At 35.4% G+C, this 27,867-nt stretch overlaps 1 protein-coding gene across 8 annotated transcripts; it reads right to left on the bottom strand.

Moving 5' to 3' along the window:
- On the bottom strand, positions 1-25,568 carry LOC128238785 (putative mediator of RNA polymerase II transcription subunit 26). Of its 8 annotated transcripts, none has more exons than XM_052955028.1 (14): positions 25,412-25,568; positions 23,412-23,534; positions 16,946-17,100; positions 13,990-15,897; positions 13,543-13,694; positions 12,367-12,408; positions 11,023-11,116; positions 9,771-10,760; positions 8,961-9,092; positions 8,647-8,718; positions 8,170-8,267; positions 7,469-7,498; positions 5,794-5,829; positions 1-3,000 (listed from the first exon to the last, which is right to left on the bottom strand). In XM_052955028.1, exons 1-14 carry the CDS (start codon positions 25,429-25,431, stop codon positions 2,875-2,877), a joined length of 3,978 nt encoding a protein of 1,325 aa, XP_052810988.1. In that variant the 5' UTR covers positions 25,432-25,568; the 3' UTR covers positions 1-2,874. The 8 variants fall into 8 exon arrangements, with proteins under 8 accessions (XP_052810988.1, XP_052810993.1, XP_052810990.1 ...); XM_052955033.1 differs by lacking the exon at positions 5,794-5,829 and adding an exon at positions 4,601-4,616; XM_052955036.1 differs by lacking the exon at positions 5,794-5,829 and adding an exon at positions 4,167-4,201 and having other exon boundaries at positions 2,883-3,000.
- Between the last annotated feature and the right edge of the window lie 2,299 nt (positions 25,569-27,867).

Raw genomic sequence — 27,867 nt, 5'->3', positions numbered from 1 at the left:
ATAAATTTATTCCCACAATGTAACTTTATCACAGGAGTTAAGATCAATGATCATAAATACAAACTAAACAAATATTAACAGCTAAATATTGAATAATTACATAAAAAATCTGACATGTATACATTTCAATATTATCCTTTAATAAGTTCTGTGGACAAAATGATTATACAAATAAAGTGTACAAAAACATTCATTTTCTTCTGCAATGACATAGTCTTCTATAATCACCTCTTTTTGATAAACCAATGCAGAAAGTCTAACATATATGTTCTTAAAGCACCAATAGAGAAACTACAAGTATGACTACCGTACCCCTGGGGTGGTACTTTTACCTCTGGGATGGTATTATGTATGCCTTGGATGGAATTTGAATCCCTTGGGCAGTATTACGGTATGTACCCCTGGGGTGGTACTCTATACCCCTGGGCTGGTATTATGTATGCCTTTGATGGAATATGATGCCACTGGGGTAGTATTATATACCCCAGTACGTTATTATGTACCCCTGGTGTGGTATTTTATACTCCTGGGGTGGTATTTCATGTACATATTTTTTATATGTTTTAAGATATAAAACTGCATACCGGTACAGTTCTTTATAATGTATTTAACTGTTAAAAGTCTTGCTCATAGAGCAAAGTTTAATCAATAATTGTATGTAACATTTGAAACTAGGTTGTGAGAGTGGACGCAAGATGTAAGTGAATTTGGTTTCAGTGGAATATGTTATCATTGATTGCATTACAATCTCTCCTTCTGTTAAAACTCCTTGCATTTACAGATGAGCTTTCATTGAAACATGTGTGCAAACAAAATATATATAGAACGATGATTTATTTGCTCTTGTGGAAATTTATGAACACATGATTCAGGAATGTATAACCTGTACATATAGATACACATGTAAAATCTTAACTATCACATGACGATGGGACGGAATAGAACATTTATCACATGATAAAGGGATGGAATAGAACAATTATCACATAAGGATGGGACGGAATAGAACATTTATCACATTCAACACAAACTCACATGAAATACTTTTTGTAAACAATAAATAAATACATTTTAAAATTTTAATAATTCCTTACATAGCATCTAAAAAAGGAGCTTACAAGTCTTAGAAATAATTCTTGTATTTAATATGTTGTTTCCCATTTAAAACAGAAAATGGAATGTAGACTATCAGTATTGTGCACAAGGCAAATTCAAAAAGAGCCCATTATGGAATAAACATTTATTCATAATAAACTAGGAGAAAAAAACAACTGTGCCTTAAAGGAATATGTTCAAAATAAAGCCAAGCCGGTTGATGTTAAAGTACATGAGGTTTACCTCAACTATTTGAAACACAGATGTAACTGTGATACAGAGCGGTTCTACCCCAAAGCTTGAGACAACTTTCAGAATAAAGTCATCTTAAAATATTGCTTTTTCTGCAGTCATTTTCATAGTATATATCGAAACAGTGTTATTTAATATTTACTGCTAAAACTAAATTTATCTACAGCTTGAGAGATCAATCAATTCCTGATAAAGAAGAATTGGTAAAATTAAGATATATGCTGTTCATTATATTCATGTTCTAATAGCTTCATCAATGATTGACAGTTCACAACAAAGTGAGCAAAGCTCTCAAAATTTCAATAGAAAAAGTAAACAGAACACGCAAAAATGAACTTGTACATATTTCGTATGTTATGCTTTAGAAATTTCTTTACTTAGTGTTAGTAAGATTGAAGAAACGCAACAAAACCAAAAAAAGTTAAGAGGTAGATATTCAGGGATTTCCGATATAAATTTGGAATGGAAGGATTTCTACTTGCACATATACATGTAGCCACAAATAAAGTCTTAGATTGCAGTTGGAGTTCTGAGTCGTAAGAGTTAGCCCCATGAAGAACTGTTCATACATGTATATATATACAAGAAACATTCAAACTCACTTTGTGCGGACAAGTCTGTCTGATGCAGACACACATTTTACACTTGTCTTTGATAGCCTCTCGACGTAAGTTTGTAAATATATATACATAACTCTAAAAGTAGTCCACACATACAGTACTACCATACAAGTAGTGTTTTGCTATTACTGCTCTTTTACCAGCATGTATTCAGCAGGTACATAATTATATTGATAATGTCCAACTTGAAACCAATCTTTCCGAAATTAAATGAAAAATTGGTTTTATGGATGTACCCCCACCAGAATTATTTTAATCAATGTTGCCAGTGATAAATTCTCCATTTTATACTCAACACAAAAGAATAATGACTGACTTGAATGACTGAAAATGGTCCTCTAAATACTTGATACATCACAGTTAAAGTGAATATAAACTCACACTATTGCATTTCAGGCCTAAACTACAAGCCTTCCAGTTCATCAGCTCTATAAACAAGTAAATTTAAAAAAAAAAGTTTATAACATATCATGTAGGAATTGAAGCAGATTGGTAAAAGACGGATGCAATAAAATGCCAGCAGTACAAAAACCTGTTTCAATTAAGATTTAGTCATATATTCAACTTAATATACCTTAGTTTCATAATTTTGTATTACTAATAAAATAAAACCCATTTGTGATATCCCTCTGACATGAGGTTTAAACTTAAAACTATAACCCTTCATAGGAACTGGACCCTATAGTGTTGATAAATATGAGCTAGGATCATCACCCCAGCCTAGGTCTAACAGCCTTCAGATACAGCCATCTTCAGCTCATGGAAAGAGATTTGACAGAGAAAATAACCCATCCTCTAAATGCGCAAATTGCACAGCCCAGAGAAATATTTCTGTCCCAAAACTGCTTCAGTAATGGAAGGGCACAAAACACATACATTTGTATTAACAATGTGTAATGGTGGAACACTACTGCTGTCTGTGTACATTTCGTTTCAACGCTGCTGAAGTGATCCGTAATCTTGCCTTGTGATTCCCGGTTTCAATGATGCGGCGCTGGGCCGTGAGCGGTGCATGACCCTTGAATCCTGACACCTGAAAAATAATTATGAACATTACCTGTATTATTTCTCTGCGAACACATTGTGAAACATTAATTTCAATCGTATTTGAATGTAACTATTTCCATGACAACAATGGTATGTTATTCCAATTGAGAGCAAACAGATATTACTAATTCTTATCCAATCATAGATACATGTACTTATTCTATCTTTTAGTTTTCCAGAAAAATAGACATATTCTTTTTTTAACCATTTTCTCTGGTTTACATGCTCCTTTACTGCAGCACAGTTATAGTGAGAATTGAGCCAGAAATGGGTGCCACTCGACACAAAACAAACACAGCAACAAAAGCACAACCTTTTCATACACAGCACATACATTTAGACAAATACTGTTAGACACAGATTCTAGGAGAAAAATGAGAAATTCTGTAACATGTTGATTTATTACTTGTGCAACAACTTCATATTACAATGTGATTCATTTATTAACTGTAAGAATGGTTCTAAAACTGAATCTATTGCATCATATAGTGAACATGTTTTGTCTAAGCAGGGCCCACGTTCACTTACGTATTTACTTTTCAGACTTAAAAAAATGCAAATCTATATCTTATTTTAAAATCACTACTAGAAGGGTTATAAAAATGAAAGTTGCTCTATTTGTTATAAATAATACACCAGTCAATTGTAACCACGGTCCCCCCAGGTTGGGGGAATAGCAGGGACTTTGACTTTCAGTCCAGCCAAGCCAAGGTAAAATCCCTGCCCTGCGGAGGTAAACTGCTGATAAAATCCCTGCCAAATGCCCCCACACTCCAGGGACTTTAGGTTACAAAGGCCCCCATTCCCTCCTATTTTTGACTGGAAGACATTATAAACCACTGCATGCACCCGGCACTGGGGGCTCACTGGAAGGTAAAAACACAGCCCATTTCCCAGCTATCCCCGGTACACCCCAACACCTGTGGGGCCGTGGCTGCAATTGACTGGTGCATAACAAGTTTTATAATAAATTATTCATGCTTTATTTATATGCTGTTTTTTAAACATTTATATTTGCTTTTCTGAGTCTATTAGTCACAAATTCAGGCAAGTGGCAACTGAATATGGCCCCTGTAGAGGGAGAGGACAGTTAAGGGAGGTAACTGGGTGAAAGGGGAAGCAACTGTGCAGATCACGGTCCCTAGACCTTACCACAACATGCCCTAATAGTAGGTCACCCGTGGTAACTGTAAACAATAACATGGAACAACAAGATGAAACACGGTGAACAAGGTGAGGCAATTGCATTCAACACTGCACCAAGTGCATATATTGTATGACAGAAGTTCTTTCTATGAAAAATTTTAGACATAATATATGAGTCTAATCAGCATTATAAAACCAAAACAATCACTGAATATGCCTCATGCCATAATTATCATCACACAGAGCCCATTTTATTAGTTCAAATAATGTCATGGCAAGCGTATGCAGATTCGTTATGGTCATGATCGTTGAATAAAACCTTATAATGTAATTGTGTAAATAGCACTTTCTAGCAAACCAAATATCATATCAAACAAAATTGCATGCTACAAAGTTAAATGTATGTTTGTGTTATAATAATATTTGAAATGGAAAATTACCAGCTATTTTAATATTCTGAAATTTAAAGTCAGTATCTTTTGCTCTCTTGTATTCCTATATACCCCGGTAGTAAATATAACAGCTTTGACAATATTGCTTGCAAGACAACATCACAAATAAAATCTAGACGGTTGACTGCTGGAATCAAACAAATATTTAGCCAGGCTGCCGTATAATAATGCTTGAATTGATTTTGAGTCAGAGCCAACTTAGTTTAAACATTATTTATTTTATGAAAATACATTGATACAACACATACTATACAGATATCATCAGGATTGAGGAGATAGCTGAAAGCTACTATTATTACCTCGCTCATTTTCTAACATGGCATTGTAGAAAATTGAAAATTGATGTCACAATCCATAAATTTTGTAAATATTTTATATCGATATAGTTTATGGGAATGATAAAATGTATTCGAAAGAATAAAATCTAGGATGTTTCAGTGCGTATAAATGATAGAAGAAAAATGAGAGTAGAAGTGTGTGGTCTAGTCGAAACTCAAAACCAAAAGAATCAACTTGCAATTGCTACCTGACCTAAAATTGAAAATAGGACTAAAGAAAGTGTGTCGCAAAATGATTGAGAATAACATGAACAAGAAAGAAAACAAAAAAGGCTTTTTCATTACACTAACTCTCCCTTTATTTATTAAAAAGATCTTAAATAATATATCAAATAGAGTCGAAACCTGTTAACTCGATATAGCTTGGCTCAATTTCCTCTTTGACCTGAAGTTGATGTAAAGGACCTTTTTTTTTTACAATACGTTCATGATTACTCAATTTCAACAAGGTGAATTTTTAGTTAAGCTCACTGTCATTTGCATGATCCCAAGTAGGAATTTCACACTTTATTCTGTTAGCTTGGCTTGACGTCATTTTTGCGGTCCCAGGTAAGAATTTCACTTCACAACAGTTACTTGTTTTTTCTGCTTGTATGTTCTATAAATAGCCCTCTCTAGTGGAGATAATCTAGTAAAATAACAAATGAGGTAAACATGATTTTATTTAACAAAAAAAAACATTCTGTAATTATTCCCGCTTGGCTCAAAGTATTTTGGCTGGTCCCTAGGATAACGAGCCAACAGGTTTCGACTGTATATTATTTCGTAATAAACTGCTACTAAAGACGAATGGCAGCCTGGCTATGTGCTCCCCTAGCCCTAGAGAACAACACCCTGGCTTACTGTCTCGTCTGGGTCTGACTGCCCACCAGCCTCATGCTACAGCACAGAGAGAGAGGAAGTATACATTATCGGCCATAAAAATCATCAGGGTTTGATATGAGTTAACATGTATAATGTTTTGATGATCATAAGAATTAATTGTTGCTAATAATAATACATATTATGTTTATAGAGCTAAGAAAATGGATGGAATTTGTTGGCAAAGCATGTCTGTGTTCAATTTCTCCACACCAGAAACAAACAAAATAAAAAGTTTTTAGATTCTGTGACATTATCAATGTTGAGTTCGATAAGCTTGTACATTACTGCCTGCTCTTGTGTCATTATCGTAAACATGATATAATATTATTATCTGTTTTACAACGTCACATACCTTAAAATGAAGCTTTCGTGGTGATAAATATGTTTTTGATTTAGAAGGTGTAAAACCAAGTGGTTATATCAGATATTTCAGGGTATTGTGAGATGCTATACCATTTTGCATATTGACATTATATCACAGTATAAAAGTCCTGTGTACCAAGCTTCATGTAAATTCATGTAAATTTTGCATGTGTGCTTCAGTTTTGACAATGTTTTTATGTACTGTAGAAGGCCGCAGCAAGACTACGACAAGGATATATAGCATTTATAAAAGTAACATTTACCAATACAGTCAAACCTGTAATGAGTGGCCACCTCATTGAAAAAAACATATTGGATGCTTAAAACGGGTGGCCATTTTTTATTGCTGTTATTTTTGCCTTTGACATTTAAAGAAGTTACAAATGCTCAATTTCCGTTATATTCCTTCACAATTGACATTGACTTATGGTATGTCTGTCCACAGTTAAATTCCTTGGCAACACTTCTTGCATTTTGACCAATTATATACACTCAACACATTATTTCATTGAATCAACTAAAACACATGTGATCAGTTTAACTGTCAAAAATGATCAAAATTGAAAAAAAAATCACACAGTTCATTCAAAAAGATAGAAATCCATGCACTTCAAAATTAAATTAAATTTTATACTAATCATAACTGATTTCATCACTTTTCAGTGAGAATGCAAGCTGAAATTCCATAATAACCGATTTTCTGTGTCGGTTTCCTAAATATTAATATTTTTTTAATTATCTATTCATTATTGTGTTAATTCTGATCAAAACTTTCACCAAGTTGTTATTAACATGATGTAATACGCCTTTTGATGATGACGAAATTTTCAGAGGTCACTGTATTTATTCATAAACTTTGCGTATTAGAAAACACACGATCTTAATGATTATCTCAGAGTGATAATTTATTTGTGGAAGTATCAGTGACATAGAATAGTGGCCATTAACTTGTGTCTATTTGGCTTCATGAGATCAAAGATTAGTGACCCCGGCTGCGTATGGCAGTTGGCTGCTTAATGCATGTACTTTATATAGCAAAAACGTCAAGGAGAAATTTGGAGTGGCTGGATAATACAGTTGTTATCAGGAATTTAAAAACAGATGGCCTTACGACCAGGTTTGAATGTAGTTATAATCAAGGCATATTGTATAGCAAACAATGTAAGTGGATGTTATCATAATTTGCATGATTGTTATCAATTAGGAGGTTAAGGCAAAACCAAGTGATTATAATGATGAACATAGTCGAACATGGAAAGAGAGAAAAAAGTAGCTCTTTTTTAACTGTTACCTTTCCATCTTCATTAAGAAATGATGAACGCTGTAAGTGCAGAACGAGCAAGGGATGAATAGTATTACATTTTCTTCAATATGTTATCAGGAATTTAACAGCAGTGCCAAATCCAACTGATATACAGTGAAATAATACTCATTAATTTCAGTCAAATATACAAAGATGTTTTTCAAGGTAATTATCTGACTATTGATTGACTCAACAGTTTGGAAAAGCATAAAAGATATATCCTTTCTCATTTGTGATTTTTGTTTGCAGCGCAGACCAATGCATTTGAAATCCCTTTCAAGGAGAAAGAAATATTTTTGTGTGGAACGTATTCATATTCTCACTTGGACAGAACGGATGAAAAGCAAGCTTAATGTTATAATAAAAGTTGCAAATATGATGTCTAAATGACCTATCTATAATCATGCCAAGGGTTAATGCAGGATTTTAGGAGATCACTGCAATACCATGCCACTCACAGTTATATTTTGGACTGATATTAAATAGAATATTGAAACCATTTAACAACACCCTAACTGGGCTAGAGGTCTTATCTATTTGATAATAAGATTGTCAATGGAACTGAATAATGCTCCCTAAGGAACACTAAGTAATCCAACTACACGGAGGAAATAATGTTTAGGGCAACTAGAGACTTTAGGGAGCATTACAATCAATTTGCTTGTTGACAAGTGACAATGTCTACCTACATGGACAACATGTTGCCTCTGCTGCTGCTCTTGCTGTTGTTGTTGTGTTGGTACTGGCTGGTTCGTTGTGCCGTTGACTGGTATCTGCCCTTCTGTCACTGAAATAGGAAATCAGTATGATAACTCAGTGAAAAAAGAGTAGATGTTTGAAATGTTACACAAAAGAAAGCAGAGCGAGCTATAGGTATTCATGATTCAAATCCTATGTAAGCCTTCCATAATTATGGCATGTATGAGATATTGAAATGTTTTTTTGGATGCATCTAAAATCCCAGGGTATATGTCAACATTCCCTGGTTTTCTAAACAAATACCCCTGTGAAGGTCTCCAGAAATATGGCATTTATGAATACTAGTCATCAAGATTACCAAAACATACATACACTTTTGGCAAGTGAACAATGCTACAGAAGAGTTAACGCGTTAAGCCCCATTCAACTAGTTATACATATAGGAGCTAAGGTACGTGATTGTATACCTTGTAACTGTTCATTGAGACGATCCAGGGACTGCATCAGCCTCTGTTCCTCCACAGACAGTGCTGACTTCACTGGAAAATACAAACATTGCACCTTATAGTCTTCACTTCACATTACATTACCTGAACATTACATATAAACACCATCACTAAGACATGTATAAACACAACTCATTGTGATAAAAACAACAACATTATAACAATATATTTCAATATATTGAAATTTGTGAATCCTGTGATCACTTGGCATCACAGTATCTGCTATCTAATATTAGTACAAACAATTTATCTATACGAGTGAAACTCAGTGTTACTTTTAGGCTTGGTTGCTATGACAGCTTGCTGCCTGGTCTGGGCCTCGTCTATGGCCTGGTGTATGTGGCTCTCTGACACAGACTGGTTCGCGAGCTGCTCTGCTGCCAGGAAACCTGCCAGACTCTCACTCACTGTAACATGTATACACACACACAAGGATAAGGATAAAAAGTAATGTTTATGGCTGTAATTGCTGGTATAAAATACTACCCATAAAAATCTTAACATTTCGTATGTTAAGATCAATTCTGACAGATCACTATTAAGGTTAATATAAATGTTTTACAGAAAAAATTGTTTGCAAGCAACATCTTCCTTTAGAATTATCATATATTGAAAGCTTTTTTCTTAAAGCGACCTTAACTAGTTAGATTATAAGTATCTTCCATGGCCGAGAGTGTAAGATAGGTTCATTCTGACCCGAGCGTAGGGTGTTTTGCGGAAACAAGGTATGCAGTGATTCAGAGTATGTAAATGGTCTGATAGGTCTTTAAATAGTTCTAAGAAGAGTGAAGCATTATTTCTTGAAAGGTGCGTGAAAACTGTTTTCTGGTGACATTTGAAGCGAGAAATAATTAACTCGCGTTCTAAATATTGCCACCAGACAAGGTTTCCATGATGCGCTACAGACGACAGTCTTCAACAAGGGAGGTAATCACAATGTGGCGACCATTAAAAGAAGTTCCATACGGGCATTTTATCTTCGCCCGTGGGCAAGATAAGAATTTTTAGCATAGTTAAATTAATGGATCTACTTATCTGAGGTGGGAGAAAAAACTATCTAGTTAGATAAAGATAGCAGAACTCACCGTCAGCTCCATTCTGGAAAGGGTTGCCGGTTGTCTGTGGTTCGGCATGGCTTTGGACAGGAGCTTGGTAAACAGTGTACCCCTGCTGGGGGGAGGCCTGCCTGGACTTGAGGCTTTGGGGGTTTGGCTGCTGCTTTCTCTGCTGCAGCAAGCCGTATCTCCTTGTGTATGTGTTTGCAGCAGCAGCATTGTCTAATGAGTTTTGACGACGAATGGCAGGATTGTTAGTGTTGTTGGTGTGAGGTGGCTGTGCTACCCTGTTGAGACTGTTAAACTGGCCTAGGGTATTGCCATCAATGTATGTGTGAGCCACGGGAGCGGCCTGCCTAGGCCCGGTCTGATTTCCGTCTGGTCCTACTGGAGTCTGTCCCTTGTCAGGCGTGGCTGTGGAGTTCCTGCTGAGACATGTTCGTAGCTTGTCCCACAGGAAGTTGATCTCATCATCAGTAGGAGTCCTGTCAATTCTTAAACCATTGTCATCATATACAGCCCCTTCATGTTTAGATCCAGCACTGGTCTGGGTAGGGCCATTCATACTACAAGCAGGGGCTGGGCCCTGACTGGTCATCACTTGTTTACCATTGGGGTACAAAAATGGAGCACTGTCACCCTTGGGCATTATAATGCTTGTGACAGCATAGCTGCCCTTCTGTGGTGGTTCTGGCTTCATGTAACTTGTAGAAGTATTGTACACTGTCACCGGAGCAACAGTCACTGCTGTTTGATTGGCTCGTGCCATTGCAGGCACTTTCTCCATGAAGTTGCCATTGACAATGGTCATTTTCTCGTTCCCACCAGTTGGGTCAAGGTTTAGTGTGCTCTGGGTGATAATATGCGCAGTACCCTGGGGTCGGACAACCTGTGTCTTGGCACGGGGTATTGTGCTTGTGCGCACGGTGGCACTGGTAGCCCGTGGAGGCTTGCTGTCCACCCTGGATGACTTGGGAGTCACGGCTGACACCGGCCTTGTAGGTTTTTCACTTCCTGCATCTAAAACAGACGGTCCCAATTCTGATTGTTAGATTGATGGGTAAAACCTTTTCCTTCTAATTTACTTTTAAAAGATGAATTTTATGTAAGCAACTAGATATATCACTTAATATAAACCATTCATCAGACTATTGAGGCAATAATCATATACATTTTAAAAGATAGCATGACTAATCAAAAGTTACTAGTTCATCATAAAATTTGTATCATTTTAAATGTAGAAACCCACTGGTATTACAAATAGAAAACCACGATGACCTACCATCCCTCCTCACAAATATCTTATCATCTGAACTGTAATGTTCTGGCTCGTCATAGTAACACATGTCATCAAACCGAACATTCTTCTTTGTTGGCTGAAATATATATATTCAACATTCACAAATAATTACGAGTTAAAAATACACAATCTGCATATCATGTTCATTTCAAAGTAAAAGACAAAACATAATATTTTCAATATTCATACAAAAATGACAAAATACTGTAAATAAAACATTTGTTGTTGAATCCTTTTGCAATGTGTGAATGCGCATGTGAGTTTGGTTTGTGGTTACCAAGCAGGACAAGCAGTTTTCCTCTCAGTTCTATGGTTTTCTCCACAACACAAGACCACTCTGTCGCATAACATAGTGCCAATGAGAGTGATACATACAATGTTGAAATATACAGTATAATAATTGTAAAATACTATTAAATCCGCATTTAAAAAGAAATTAATGTAGGCAGGAAATATTTTGCTAAAGAAAAGAACAAAGAAGCAAAAACTTTCATACTTTAAAGAAACGAACACAATCTGTTTTTAACAAAGCAATACCAGAAAAGTATAAATGCATTGTACATCTACCACTGAACATCTACCATATTGTATATTGCAAGATATTGCTATTGCTACTTAAGCTCTACTCATAGAGTCAGAAACAAAGGATCACACAATGAGCTTTTAAGTAAATGCAGATTATAACAAGAGCCCTGTGGAGCAAACACCAATGCTCATCTGTCATTGTTTTCAGTAAAAAAGGCCCATAACTCAACAAATATTAAAGGCAAAGTTACATGGGCCTGTTATAAATGGGCTGATTATCTCTGGAAATATTAGGACCAATTTAATTTAGAATAGCTTGTATGTTTTTTTCAGTAATGGCAAAGGATAATGTTTTTGCACACAGTGACAATGATGACTCCATCAACAATGCTAACTTAGTAAGGCTATGACAAAGCCTCAAATTATTTTCTTTGATAAACGGATGTGTTAAAAATTCATGATGAGGATACATTTCTGAGGCCTGAATAATATGTAGTCAGTGAGAATCAGGGATTAGAAAACATCAAGAATTAAACTATATAAAAAAACTATCAATAGTTAACACACATAAGAAATTTTGCAAAATCTGTTTTAACTTTGCACAAAGAAAGCAAGTGAAGTCTATATTGAAATTTCAAAATACATGCAATTAATAGAAAAAAGGTGTAACACATGAAAAAGTGGGGTGTTTAATGATATTAAAATTATATTTGAAATGGCAACGCTCAAGTCTTATACTTTCACTTGTATACAAATTTATTCATACTACACACTCCACATTTCCAGGGTTACATTACCAACCGTAGTTGCAGATTTGTTGCGCTTTTCTTTTTCTCTTAACATCTGTGTTACACCATAATTTACATGTAATATGATGTTATAGCGAGAGATATTTGTAAAACTTGTATGCCCCCCTAATGGAAGCCAAGTAGTCGTTTTACATTTACTGGTAATGTCTGTGGAGTAATTTAAGGTTATGCCAACATGTTGGAGTACAATAGGAATAATTATTGAGCCGTTCTAAATATTGTTACAGGAGTTGATGAGTTATTCTTTCCATCAAACTGCATGACAGCAGTGAATTACTTAATGGGATAACATATAGTAAAGAATATGGGCAATGCAAGATTTACAGATATGCAAAGCTGCTTAAAGGTCAACTTAAGTGGTAACCAATTTGTTTATAATAATTTGACAATGGTCAATTTCTTACAACTTTCAAGCAAACTTTTAGTTATTGATCATTGTAAAAATATATTAAATGCCTGTTTTTAAAGATGACCATGACTGTGGTCAATTTAGTGACCTTGACTTTTGATTTTTTGATCTAAAAAAAGGAATGTCCACAATAGGGATCTACAGGTCATGACCAACTTCTCCACCAAATGTTCAAGGTCACTATGACCAATTTCCCTACAAAGTCTGAGGACCCTTAACCCAAGCATATTCTAATTCAATAGTAAAAGATTGCTGTGTTTAAGGGTACTGTCACCGTGATCTTAGACCTTCTGACCTCAAATCAATAGCAGGCATCTGCTGGTCTTGACCCTCCCCCTTTTCAAGATTGAGGATCATGGGCCCAAGTGTTTTCTATTCATCAACCAGGCAAGGATTGCAAGGCAAGGATTGGTATACAAAAATCTCCAGCTTCTTCAAAGGGGGGCATAATAAAAGTGTACATGTACCGAAAAACATAATGCCTATGTCTTCTAGCTATCACTATTTTTGGAGTTTTAAGAGAAAACAGTCATCCATTTTTTTTAATTAATTTAAGAGAGGACATGCCAACTATCATGCCAACAGTTAATATACTGGCAGACATATAATATATATGTAAAAACACCTGCACTTGTTTAGACAACAGCAGCATAATACATGTACATCATTTTTTCCAACTACAACACATAACATGAATAATAAATACTTCTTCAAGTCACCCCATCAAAACTAAGCCATACACCTCTAAGGTGAGCCTACCCGTTGTTCTTGCTCCTCTGCGCTGGTCTGCAAGTGGACACGGGTAATCTCCAAGCTGTCCCGGATATCTCGCATGTTTCCCGTGGACCCAGACTTCTTCAGGATCCCGCCTTTCTTCCCGCTTGGTGGACGTTTTAGAATGCTTTTCACCTCTGTGGATAAGGAAGGCATTTATTTTTGCACTCATTGCTACATTTTAATAGACGACCAATAACTTAAAAAAAAAGATAACAAAATCTACTGAATGCATTATTAAGAGATCTATGCACCATGGGTATTTTTTGGCCTGAAGTTGGACGCCCTTTACCCCTTACTTAGAAAGGAAATTCACTGATGCGTACAGATTTCTTTTTAACTATATTAATGATGTGTACCAAGAACTTTTTTGGACAAAATATTTTGATGTAACCAACTTTAAAGCAGTACAAGCATATTCTTGTGGCTCACCTTTTGGTTCAGGTTCTTTTTCATCACAAATGGTGCTGACAGAGTCCGTGTCTGCAATATCATCCCCGTTCACAGCCGTGGAGGGCCCCATCATATACGGGACTTTGGTTGCGCTCTGGTCACCCCATGATAATGGCACTGTGCCAGTTGTCATTGTCAACCTTGTTGAGCTGGAGGAATCAGACTTTGTGGAACACACAGTTTCGTTGGGTTTCTGCTGGCTGCTGACAGATGATGACTTCTGTTGCTGCTGGTTTTGTTTAGCAGCAAATGCAGCGCCATAAGAGTTACCGTAGTTAGCTGGGTTTGGCGGAGGTTTAGTAGTAACAGTGGTGGCCGGTGGGGTGGGAGTGATCTTTGTAGCTTGGGCTGTGCTAGGCTTAGGAGATAGCTGTTGAGCAGCAGAACTGGGTTTTGTGGACATCTGTTGTACTGTACGTTGTGGTGCTGAAATTGTGCTAGAGTTCTGTGGTAAAGATGTTGCTGTACTGGCATATCCTACACTGGTCACAGCATTTACCACTGTAGCTTTGCTCTGTTCTGGTTTCACAGGTAAACCATTAGTCACTGTTTCTAGAAAAGAAACACTTCTTTCTTGAGCACTTGAATAATCAGATTGTAAAGCTGAGGGCTGAACACGATCAGCCCTTACATTTTTGACCACATTAGAATTGTCATTACTGTTGTAAGCACCATTTCCAGTCAGGGTGTAAGGTTCAGACACAACAGTGCTTTTTGAACTGACAGATGTTGTATTATTTGGACTGGACAGATTTTCATACAGTGGCACTGTCATGTTGGTGTTGGTGGACCTACCAGAATAAGGGGAGGCATTTGTGACCAGGGTGGGCTGTGTTCCCATCACGCTGGCCTGGGAAGGTGGATGGGGGGACGGTGTCGTCCAAGCTTTCACCTCCACTTTTGGTCGCGGATTTTCCTCCTGCTTCTTTATGTTTTCTTGTTGCTGCTTCTGCTGTTCAAGCATTTGTCGTCGTTTCTCCAGCTGCAACTGTTCCTGTTGTTGTTTCTCATATTGTTGTTGAAGCAACAGCTGCTGTTTCTGTTGCTTCTCCAATGCTCGCTGTTCTTGTTGTTTCTTCTGTTCCTGATCAGCTAATTGTTGATGTATCTCCTTCTGTCGCTGCAGGTAAAACTGCTCTTTCTGTTGCTCTGAAGGTTTTGGGGAAGATTTCAATAAGGCCTGAACTTGTGCATTGTAGGAATCTATATTCTGTGACCCATGTGAATTATTATTTTGATAAGAAGACGTATTGACATTAGTGACAGTTCTTATTGAACTCTTATCGTTATCTGCAAAGGAAACATTTCTTGTCCCATTAATATAACAATTACTATTATTCCCCGATACCCCATTTACCCCACTGTTTTGTTTCTGACCCATATATCCCTCCAGGTCACAGCTTTCTCTCACCGTGTCATTTGAACCATTCTCCTCCAGACTGTCTACAGATGACAGACTCTCGCTCCGCCCCATTTCCCCACCCAATCCATTCTGCTCAACATTAAGCACATCCTCATTTTCTATTTCTTGCATCACCTGCTGGTTAAAGTCTCGCAGTGATTTCTGCTGCTGTTGTAGCAGGGATTGCTGGTAAGTCTCCAATTGTTGTTCGAAAAGTGTTCGGCTATTATTCAAGTTACGCAAACTCTTGTTATGCAGATCCTCCTGTCCACTACTATTTATAGAAGGGTGGGCATACTTGTTAAAGTATGGTTTACTGAGTGGGTCTGAGTTTTGCCTGTAGTAGGAGGGGCTTCGGTGGCCATGTTGGGCGTGGGAGGTGCGAGACTTGGCTGAGCTTGAGCGAACGCTCCCCGAGTTTCCCCGCACAAGTTTGAGGGCATCCTCCAGCTGGGTGTTGGCCCGCCGGGGAGACCAACGGTTTGCTGAAATGGACAACAATCAGGTTAAACAAAAGAAGTACATAAAATGACAAAAGGGAAAATCAGAATGAATAAAATACTGACCCCCTATGATGGGGAAATCAGCTTTCACAATTTCACCAATATAAAGCTAACGTTAATAGAAATGTTTAATCTAAGGAAATTGACAATGACCTCAACCCAAATAAAATTCTTTGTTTTTTTGTTCTTTAAACCTTTTAAGAAAAGCATTATATCAAGTCATTGCACAGTATTGTATAGTAGATTAAAAGCTATTTCAGATTATCTCAACTGACAACTTATATAATATAAAAATTGAAATTCTGAAATAGAACAGCATTGAATTGACCTTATTTAAAAACATAATAAATGCAATACAAAGGTTATCATACTCATTGTGAATGAACCAGAATAAAACCAGTTCACTTTTTATATAAAGCTTTCAATAAAGCCCATCATAGTTGTTCTGAACATCAAATGCATAAAATATGCAAATCTCTACCATCATTTTTCAATATCTTGTATTCATATTAGGTTAAGCATGATAATTGATATTGTGGATGTCTAAATACCTTGCCTGTACTTTCTAACATATAGAGGAACTTAATACAGAAATTTATGAATGGTTTCTATCTACCTAAACAAAATCAATTGTTACTAATATTCACAAACTTTAGTGGTTGAAATTATATTTTGTCCAATGTGATAATAATATTTTTCAAAAACTGCCAAATATTTATTTTGGTGAATCAACAGTCAGCCATTATTGATTTTAATCAGGTGAATGGGTAGATTTTAACAGAGGCTGGGAATGGATTTATAGTGGAAATACTACCAATAGATATTGCACTAATCTTCTGTACCTAATTGCAAAGATAATTTGAACGAATACAAAAAACAATGTTATTAATAAAACTGAGCTATAGTTGCAGCCATTTTAACTACTAAACATGATAATTACTGATGTCAAATATTTTGGGCATTTCGCCAACCCATTAAAGAGTCAATCTACATTGGCTGGCTGCAAAGAGTGAGCGTGTTGTGTACATACAGACACTGCTAGTGCCACTGCCTGGTCGACTTGGGAAGTGCGATCGCTGGAACTTCTCGGTCGCCTCCTGCTGTTTTTCTCGCCGCTTGGAGAGAATCTGCTGGCGACGCTTTTCCTCACGTTCAGCCTCTGTCTTCCGCTTGACGGCCAATGCTCTACAATGAAATGGTCAACGGTTCTGTTATCAATGACTTTGTTTTGAATGGTCAGATTAATATACATATACTGTTTAGCTCCAAGCGCAATGCAGATTGTATCATGGACTTGACTATAAAGATGGGCGATTCCGAGATAAAACCAACATCTTGCGTAAGAAACCTAGGTGCTTTCCTGGATTCCAAAATGGACATGGAGCAACACGTGAATGCTGTTTGTAGATCTTGCTATGCTCAATTACGACAAGTAGGCCACATAAGACAATATCTAACCAGTGATGCAACTAAGACCCTTGTGAACTCTCTTGTAACATCCAGACTTGACTACTGCAACTCCCTGCTCCATGGCTAACACAACCTTGAACAAACTTCAAAACACGGCATCATTACAAAGACTCCTCGATTCAACCACATCACACCAGTTTTAAAGGAACTTCACTGGCTTCCTGTGCAATACCGGATTGATTTTAAAATACTGACACATACCTATAAAGTCTTAAATGATCAATCGCCTTGCTACATTAAAAACATGTTAAAGATACATAGACCACAGCATGTTTTGAGATCCCAAAGTGACACTCTCACTCTTGTGATACCAAGATCCCGTACTGTTACATATGGTGATCGTTGCTATGCAAATGCTGCTCCAAAGTTGTGGAATGCGCTTCCACTGGGAATACGGAACTCAAACACTTTAGACTCTTTTAAAAGATCTCTGAAAACTCATTTCTTTTTGAAAATATATGGTAACTGATGATTTCGTATATCTGACACATCTATGCCAAAGCTTGTCATTGTTGTTGTTTTTATATAAGGATAGTTTACTTGGTTTGTGATAATATGTTTGATTTTATGTCTTATATGAATATCTATTTTTTATTTTTATTTTTTTAAATGATTGTTTTATGCTCAACTTGTATAATATGATTGATGCTGTTTTTAAGCTGTAAGCCTGTATTTATAAAATGTATAGAAATGTAAAGCACTTTTGAACGTATGTGCCATATGAAAAGAGTGCTATATAAATGTGGTATAATAAGGTATAATAATAATAATAATAATAATAATAATAATAATAATAATAATAATAATAATAATAATAATATGTACGTCAAATCAAATAATGATTATGCTATATATCGTAAAATATCAATCAAGGAAAAAATATTGATTTGAAAGTCACATGTTGCACTTCCATGCATAAAAATATGCATCCTTTTCTATCAATAGTATTTAACAGAATATAGCATGAGTGTACATCACATAACAAATTAAATATGAATTCAACAGCAACAGCTACAACCTTTTTTATTTCTATGAGCAATAGATTAAAAACTACTAATATTCTCTTCAAATTGATGATATTCTTTAAATGATACCTCTGTCGCAGACATTTCCTAAGGTCAATGTTAAACATTACCACACATTACATATCTCCCAAACTATAACTTCCACTGATCTCCCTAAACCATACACAACATTAAGAAAAGTCAATTCATGATAATACCCATTAAACACTTTTTATAAATTGTTAAGCATTGATGTTTACCTTTGATTTTTAAGTTTTCTAGATTCACGGCCTGGAGTGATCATCTTTTATATCAATGTTTTCATTATAGCCTTTGTTAACAGGCTTAAATATATATTTTGCAGCCACGAACAGAGATGTCATACCATTCAATACATCATCAAAAGTAAAAATATATAATATTAAATATCACTGAAATTTTACATCAAAATTACAAAAGAAATTGACAATAATATTGGCAGGTCCTTTATAACAATAGATAATGACACAAATATATTTTTAATCTTGTTGTCCATTCTGGCAGTTAGTTGTAAAAAAACTTGCCCAAAGCCACCTTCACTTACCTGAACACATTGTGGACTAGATGATTTTCCCCAAAAAATGTTTTTTAAGTAATTTAAACAATGTTTGATACCTATATGTATGCACTTTGTTTTGTTCTTTACTATGAAAAAGTTAATTAAAAGTCAAATAATTCAATGGGGTTGGCTTAAAAGTGTATACTAGCTTCAATTTAGATAAAAGACCTTGAAGTGTCTTTCTTTTGATATTGTTTTGCTGGAATTTCACGCGCCCATTTGGGAATCCTTATCCTTAAGCATGCCTAAGTGAATTCATTTAGTCTATCGGCCAATTAATTTTACTGTCCAATCAAAACGCTCAGATTCTAGTTAATTCTAAAATTAAGTTAAGTCTAAGGTGGGTATTGAATACGGCCCCAGGATCATATCTGAACTGAGTATCAATCCTACAGAGACAAACTTCAGTTTAATGTACGCTTTCTCTTGATTCACTGACAATTCCAAAGTTTCCATATCATCAAGAGTTTAAATTGAAATAATTTTTTCATAAATATTGATCTATTAACCCTGCTTAACATGACTCAAAGGAAAGTTAGACAACGAGTGCAATACTGTCATTCAGAGAGCCTGAAATTTGAGCGATACTAGGCGGTATCAGGTAGTATGAATGGTATTCAAGTATTTCAAATAGAACCAAATACAGCAAATAATCAATTTCTTATTTTTCTTTATCTACCAACAAATCTAAGAATTATAACATCTTATAAAGCCAAAGATTTGTTGATAAGCATTAAATAATATCATGATAGTGTGTAATTCATTGGTACATGGAAATTGACATGTCACAAATTATACCACTTTATTTTATGTTTTAAGTTATGGTTAAAGGTTAACAGTATGGTTAAAGATAAGCAGTACATGTATTTACCAAAATAATTGGATCAATACAACACTTGTCACATAGGTGGATGTGATTAATACCCCGCCCACACCACCTTCTTGTAATAAGAAGAATTATTGGGAACGATGTATGCTCCTTGAATGCTGTTTGTCGGTGAGATGGCATCAATTATGTTAATGGTCCTAATTAAATTCTACTGTATAGAAATAAGGAAAATAACTTTTAAAATACAATTCAAAATAATCTTTCTTGTGAACAGCACTTATCCTCAACACAGTCAATACCCAACAATCTATGGAGTTATGTAGAAAAGTAGACTTGTCCTGGTGTCCAAGGGCAGAGGGAGGGACAGATGCAAGCACAGATTGACCGACAAGGTGATTCCTAAATAGCCCCGACCACCAAGAAGTGGTGGCATATTAAAAAATACTGCCATCCCTTTGGACCAAATTTCATATAGGCCACAAAGTAATGTTCATGAACAGTTGTCAGTACAGATATGCTACTTGAAGTAGAAATATATTACAAGTAAAGCATAAGTGCTCAAAGAATTGGCACCAAAACAATTGCTTCAAGAGAGTACACAGAGAGCAATAATTGAATTTGTTATGCATTGAAAATGCTCCAGCGCGTCTTCCTTTGTAGTACCAATAGCTGAAAATGGATGTAAACGGTGGGTATGGTCTCTTGATTTTTTCTTTCAAAGGTTTATACGAGAACAAAAATGGGGAATGAAGTTCTGCTTAGGACTGACCCTGTGTTGTGTTTAATGTAGGGATGGAAGCGAATATCCGAGTATCCGGATATCACGCAAATATTCGGATACCAAAATGGGTATTCGAATATTCGTTAAGAATTAAAATTTCAATGAAATAGCTTAGCAGAGACATAGCAATTGTTATAAAACTTTTCAGATGAAATATTTCAGGTGACCAACAGTGTCTGACGCGAAGCGGGTATGTGTCACAAATCGTCTGCTAATTGGGTGTTTGCACAAGGCGTGATATTGTGTCCTTGTGCAGCACCCTGTGAAGTTCTATGACCTTGTTTACAATGACAAGTGTTGTTTTATGATCTCAGATGTGCTTAATTGACACTAATTGGCACTAGTTGATATTAAACGGATTGATCATTAATCCGTAGGAATTGATCGTCCAATCACAAGTTAAGGGTCGTGCAATCAAAGCTATTGATGACCAATCGTATTTTTGATGAATATGCATGAAGAAATTATTGCTATCTGAACAATAAATACATAAACAAATTTGTTTATCTTTTCACTTTTCAATCAAATTTCTATCATTTTGCATCTTGTAATTGTGTTTTGAATTATTAATCGTTATTCCTGTATCATCGCCTCAACAGTAACATGGTGGACGCTAACTTGTTTCTGAACAAGAACATGCGTTCGATTAAGTGCGACATCGAATGAAGACTGTTGTGAAGTATTCGAACATTTCGGACTTGAAAGTAGTGTGTGTACAGTGTTTAATTAAATTATCAAGTATATAAATGATTTATTTCCTATTTAGTATTTATTCACGTTTTATTTTGTGTAGTGTATTTTATTTTTCATAGGATATGTAAACATGTTTAGTTGATTGATAAATAAAAAAAGTACATGCATGAATTGTAAATAAAGAAAATCAGATCGTCTTTTTGGCTTCTTATCTTTTCCGCAATTATATCCTTCATTACAAAACACCACAGAAATTGTAGGTATTGCATTAATTGCACAATGTAATGAAATAAAATTACAATCGACAATCAAATAATCAAAGCGTCATTTAACATGAAACCTGCCGATAAATAACAAACTCGAAAGCATGAGGCAGTAACCAAGCAACCACCTTGGCCGAAGTGACTATCAAATTCACGGGGTGTTTAAATGGTATTCATCATGAGGTTTATGACATAAAATGAGTTGTTTAGCTTTGATTATAACATTATAAATTATTAAGACTGAGAAAGAATGAATGAAAAAGTGAAATTGCCATATGACGAATTATAAATTAAGTGGACAATTATGTCAAATAACAGAAGGTGGGTGACATATAATAGGAAATTTACTTATTATGAAAACATTTTGATACGAGTATCCGGATAGTATTTGAATACTTGATACGAATATCCGGATACCGATTTGGTATCCGGTTTCCATCCCTAGTTAAATGTCAAAGTTCTATACAAAAGTCAAAATATGACCATAAAGTATGGGTTCCTGGTCAATATATTTAAATTGCATGACGATCATGACAACCATAAATCCTAACACAACTCTTAATGATGTTATATCACAAGTATGCTTTTATTGATTACATAGTTATATTTCTATCATTTTTTAACTTTGTGAAAAATAAAATGACTGAACACCAATGCCTGTCTGCTTTCTTCGGTTTAAGATGGTGAATAACTCGAAAATTGTTAAAGTCAGAATTATGTACCTTGATATACATGAGACAATTGTATTTGGAGTATACCCAGTTGCATTTAAATGTCTTAAACACTATATGAGTTATGGCCGAGATTGAGGGGTTTTCATAAGGATGCAAACAACAACCCCAAGGCTAAAACAATAACTAGACAGTTTTTTGACAAGAACACAAGATAAAAATACATAAACATTCAAACAAACATTACAAGCAAAAATATCTATGAATTCTTAAAAGAGGCATTTCCTATCCTTAAACTTGCATTCGCAATATGATTTTGTTCCTGAGCACATGTAACTTGGCAACTGATCTTGAGTTTCTGACTATTTAAATATTTTTATCAAACACGTTAACTGTAGGTCATCATTCATGCATTACAAGTTAAACATATTTATTCAAAGGAAGTAACAGTGACTTGGTTATGGTTTATCATTTAACTTAGATATGCAGATCATTAAGTATGATGTAACAGCCAAAAATGTGGTCTATTCAGGAACTAACCACAATAACTGGAACTGATAGCACAAAATATTTAGCTCTGATAGGCAATGAACTATTACTGGTATTGTGATGGAGGTGAATTCCTGGTCCAGTATTCAATATTGATCTTATCCTTATCCTTTGACATGCCTCAGATATTCCATTGAGCCTATTGGTCAGCTTAATATACCGGTCAATCAAAACAATTAGGTTTTATTCTTAAACTTAAGTTCAATCTAAGTTGCTTATTGAATATGTATTGTTAAGGTAATATCTTATCACCAGCTTGTAAATAGCACCAATATTTACTTTCAATAATATTTTGACACAATGATGTCTTTCAAGTTCTTAAATAAATGTAATTTAGCCACAGTTTCAAAACAATGACTTGATAAAAAAGTCTAAGCTTGGATTTGACCATTCAAAACATACATTTTAGAATATTTGAACAACATATATATTCATAACAACATAATTTGACAAAGAATTCAGTAGGAATGTTGCCAGTAAAAGCAGCAAATCAAAAAGACCAAATATCCAATTTAAAATATGTCAAGGTAATGGAATAACGCTGTTATCTGAATACTTAACGGATTTAGGTCAAGTATAGGGAAAACTGTAAAAATTCAAAAAATAATTTTGATAAATGTTTGGGTAGTTGTACATACCTGCGTCTTTTGTTAGTTTCAATGGATAGTTTGCGAGCTCTGGCTAAGGCATCTGATTTCTCGTTTTCTGCCAGAGTTTTCAAAGTGTCAACATGTTGCCTCTCCATGTGTTTGAATTGTGAGCTGAAAACATCTGGTTAAGGATAAATAATAATATATTTCATAAAAGAATAATACAGAAAATTCAAAAGTGCTGTGAACATAGAAAACACAACACTTGTTCACAGCTCTCAAAATAAAAGCTGTATTTTACTAAAAAGAATTGCTTAATACTATAGTGTTTCTGCCATGGATGATAAAGGGCATGTTTTTTTCCTAAAAAGGGCATAAAATAATTGAATAAAGAAAAAACTGATTATGAAAACACATGTTGTCTGCTCATTACACAAGTACACAATAATCTGTCAAATTGCAAGGCACCAGGCCAACAGGGCTAGATAAAAGGGCTGTACAGCATACATGTATAAGTAAAAAGGACTGTGCGATGCTTTCTCAGTAGTCAAATGTGCAGCAAGGGGAAACACCATACCATAATCAAAATCCCTAATCCCGGAAAAACTAATTAAAGGTATACTATACTGTTTCCAAATAATTACTCTTTTAGCAACATTTCCAAAATAAATCTGACTAATCATGACTATTATGAACTTCCATTTATTCAGAAGTCATTCTATATGTTTTGTGAGTGAATGAAATATCATAAATATTTGTTTTTGATACAATTTGATTATGAACAATTTGAGCCGTATTTGACTAGATCTATTTCTATATTGGGAAAAGAGCTACAGCACGTTGTGTCCGTACAAAACATGGGTAGTTCATGATCTTCAAATGCTAATTAGAATTCTGAGCAAACCATCATTCAACTCATTGACGAAAAACAAGAACTCAACATTAGGACAACGTCTGTCTAATCTGAAAAACATTGTTGCCTAAAAAGGAGTGCCACTTTTACAATGTAAAGCTAAACATTGATTGAGGTAGTGCTGCAAAACATTGGTAAACTCTGTCTTATTCTGTTAATGGACAGCAAATGAAAGATAATTTTAGGCTCTTAACTAGACAATTTGGTTTACTGTGCAAATGGTCAATCAAGCATATTGGGAATGTGCAGTATCCACCAGAAGGTTTTATAAATGCACTTAGGGAATCAGACCAGGCAGTTGGCTCATACTAACACAAACTTCACTCCCCCACCCTAATCTTTTAGGCCAATCCAGGCACCCCGGCACCAGTTAAGCGAACTTTAAGGAATAACTTACCCTACTAGTGTTGACAATCAGACCAAATATTTACTACCAATTATTAAAGATTAGAGAGCAGTTGTTCTTACGGTAACCGTTCTTACCCAAACACACTTGACTATCTAATGCCAAGTGCATTGAACACTACAGTTCTTACCTATCAGTCAATGACATTCAAATTTTGGATGAACAAGCCTATAAGTGCTAAGCAAGATCCACAACTTGAGCATGCCGCCATGCCCAGAAGCATTTTACGAGTGTAGTGCTTATGAGCTTGTGGTAATTTTTAACGCTTATCTACAACAGTTGGTCATAACCATGCATAGCTTATTAACGCTGTTCTTGCCCCAGTGATGCAAACTTTTTTATACCTGGGAACACTGATACGAAAATATGTTTTGATCATAAAAATGATTGTGAAAGGGATGAATGATATCCAATATGTTTAGTGTAAAAGAGTAATATATTATGAACAATGTAAATAACAATTATCTGTGAAAATTGTTACAATAAAGCCAAAAGTATAAGTGAAAGAAAACATGGAGAAATAAACCATATAAAGTAACATTCAAAGAAAAAAGGACTAGAGGCCACAGTGTACATGTATCAGGTCTTTACTTCTACACTTAAAAGATAAATTGATTATTCACTAAATATAAGACACACAGTTTTATTTCTATCTAAAAATGTTGACTATTGCTGTTGTTGTTTCTTCAATTTCACAACACTAGTAGTTTTTCTTCCATAAAAGGATACGAGTAAGCACCTCCCAACATTTTCTTTCTTATATACGTATAGTTTCTTGTTGAGGATAGTTTTCTTAATTCACATGGTTAGTTTATCACATCACCCTTTTTGTTTTGATGGAATGCATCATTGAAGCAATATTTTGACAAGTACGGACGCCATATTGTTTTCGGTAACGACGGTGCGCGTAGTTCAGGAATTCGAACTTCTGCGCACATGGGAGCTAACGATGAAATCAACAGTCATCCGAATCGAACAGGTGCGTAATGGTCAACGTGTAGGAAACTTAAACTAAATGGATAGCCTGTATTATCTGCCCCTATTTAAGTGGACAGTTGCTAGACGAATTAATATATATTCAAAATGTCGGTCAAGTAAGGTTTTTTTGTTTATAACAGCAACGACTTATAAAAACGCACTTTATTACAACGCAATTTATCTGACCAACGAGAAAAACAGCATGTTTTATACATAGAAAAATGAGAATTAATTGGCGTGGTGATAATGAACGCGCAACACATTTAACTCTCAAATTAACTTACCTATACGCTTATGATTCAGAACCATTATAAATCTTGACCAGTGTGATTTTGACAGATCCGCAGAGACATCCACCGAAGAAAAAGGTAGTATCCCATTCCAGGGATGGTGACAAGCCTCAGTGTGTCAGGGGCGAGAATAAGACATGACTCTTCACATTGACTAAATCTCCATGTTGTATCACGTTACTCGTGTATACTGATGTGTATTAAACACAAGATGACACGGGATGATCATTTAATTTAAGTCAATTTAATAATTAAGCCACAAGAAAGAAAAAAGACAGCTGGCGGTCGAAATCAATAACCGTTTAAACTCTAGTTCATCATGTTACATGTCATAATAGAAATAAAAGTAAATAATAATAATAATAATAATAATAATAATAATAATAATAATAATAATAATAATAACACACACTTTAAGAAAATTCGTAGGACAATCGTGGATGTGCCGTACGATATTCAGGTGTTTTCGATGAAAAACGCTGTCGTAGACCCTTGCCGTATGTCTGTTTATATATACATGTTAAAAAGAAAATTGAGCCTCGTGGGTAATTTTTGACGGCTGCCTCAAATCAAATGCATGGTGTGCGATACCCGGCGACGTCTTACGACTGTGTTACGATTAGCTACCAATTCCATACGATTTGTTGGTTCATCTCGTGCAGGCCCTTAAGGCTATACCCATCTCTCTTTGACAGGCCATAATACCTGCTTCCAGTTTGGTATCATATTAAAGGGCACAAAAACGTTCTTTTGCATCAGATTATTTATTTTTAGGTAATACGTACATCACAACACTTTTTTCTCTTTTGATGAATTTAACCAAACTACAAAGAACGGATTTACTTGCAATGAACTATAATGAAAAGTATCTCAGATTGTCTTTAAAACGTTCTGGACGAAAAATATTCCTTTTTTCCAATGGTGCTCACTATTCTGGTCTATCAAACATTGTTGTTTCGACCAAAACAAAGTCCGGTTTTTGATTTGACAAGATATTTTAGGTACAATTTTAAAGAACATGTATAAACGAGCTTCCATGTCAAATTTGATCAAAATAAACGAATTGAATTGCTTTAAATCTGTTCATAAACTTAAATGTCACTTTCTAGAAAACGAGCATCAATTGTTTCAAATTCACAACTCATTTGGCTGTTAAATGGCCATTTCACGTTAGTCCATGCCCAATATCAATATTAGCAAATGAAATAAAACTTAAGTATCCATTAGTTGAAAATTGAATGGAATTGAGTAAATCATAGCCTGTTTATTAACAAAAAGTATTCCATTTCCACTAAATTTCAACTTGATTGACTGTAGGAATGTAGTTGTCTTTTCTTGTTATCAGAATTAATTTCCTGGAAACTAGAGGTACATATAAGTGCCAGCAGATGATGGAAAATTTGAAAACAAATGAAATTTATCGATTTGGGGTGGGTATATCCTTAAGCCTCGGTCACAACTGATCGTACGAAATTCTGTCGTGGAAGACCCATAAAATAGTTGTCGTGGCAAGATCTTGCAACATGCACGAAATCTGTCTCGAGTGGTCACAAGGGCTACGACACTTTAAAAATGGATTGGCGATGGGGAAACGACAGAAAAAAAACGATGTGTCGTGGGAGTGTCGCAAGTCAGTCGTACGACAGTCGTGGGAGCATCGTGAGTTATCTTGCACTGTCGTGGGGGCTGTTTTTCACGTGATCATGTCGTGCGACTGTAGCACAGCAGTCATGGGTAGCTCGTGTGACGCCCGAACGACCGTTTTCTGACTATATTATATGGCTCGGTCTGTTGCCTGCCATTTGCTCTTGAGATTTTTTAGTGGGGACATCGATGTTCTGTCCGAATTCTTTTAGATTTGTCACTCTATTTGATTAACCTTTTTGTACCCAGAATGGCTCCTAGGAGAATCAATAA

The sequence above is a fragment of the Mya arenaria genome, chromosome 6 (genome assembly GCF_026914265.1).
Source record: "Mya arenaria isolate MELC-2E11 chromosome 6, ASM2691426v1".
NCBI lineage: Eukaryota > Metazoa > Mollusca > Bivalvia > Myida > Myidae > Mya > Mya arenaria.
The sequence above is the reverse complement of the archived record's forward strand: the minus strand, read 5'-3'. Positions and strand labels throughout refer to the sequence as shown.

What these genes read in the sequence shown, in the direction of transcription:
- LOC128238785 (XM_052955028.1), bottom strand. Translation starts at nt 25,431, where the DNA reads ATGTTGGGAGGTGCTTACTC. An exon ending in TTCTTAATGAAGATGGAAAG is followed by an intron (nt 5,830 to 7,468) that starts GTAACAGTTAAA and finishes TCTGTGCTGTAG; the next exon opens with CATGAGGCTGGTGGGCAGTC. An exon ending in AGTCAGACCCAGACGAGACA is followed by an intron (nt 3,001 to 5,793) that starts GTAAGCCAGGGT and finishes ATTATTTTTCAG; the next exon opens with GTGTCAGGATTCAAGGGTCA.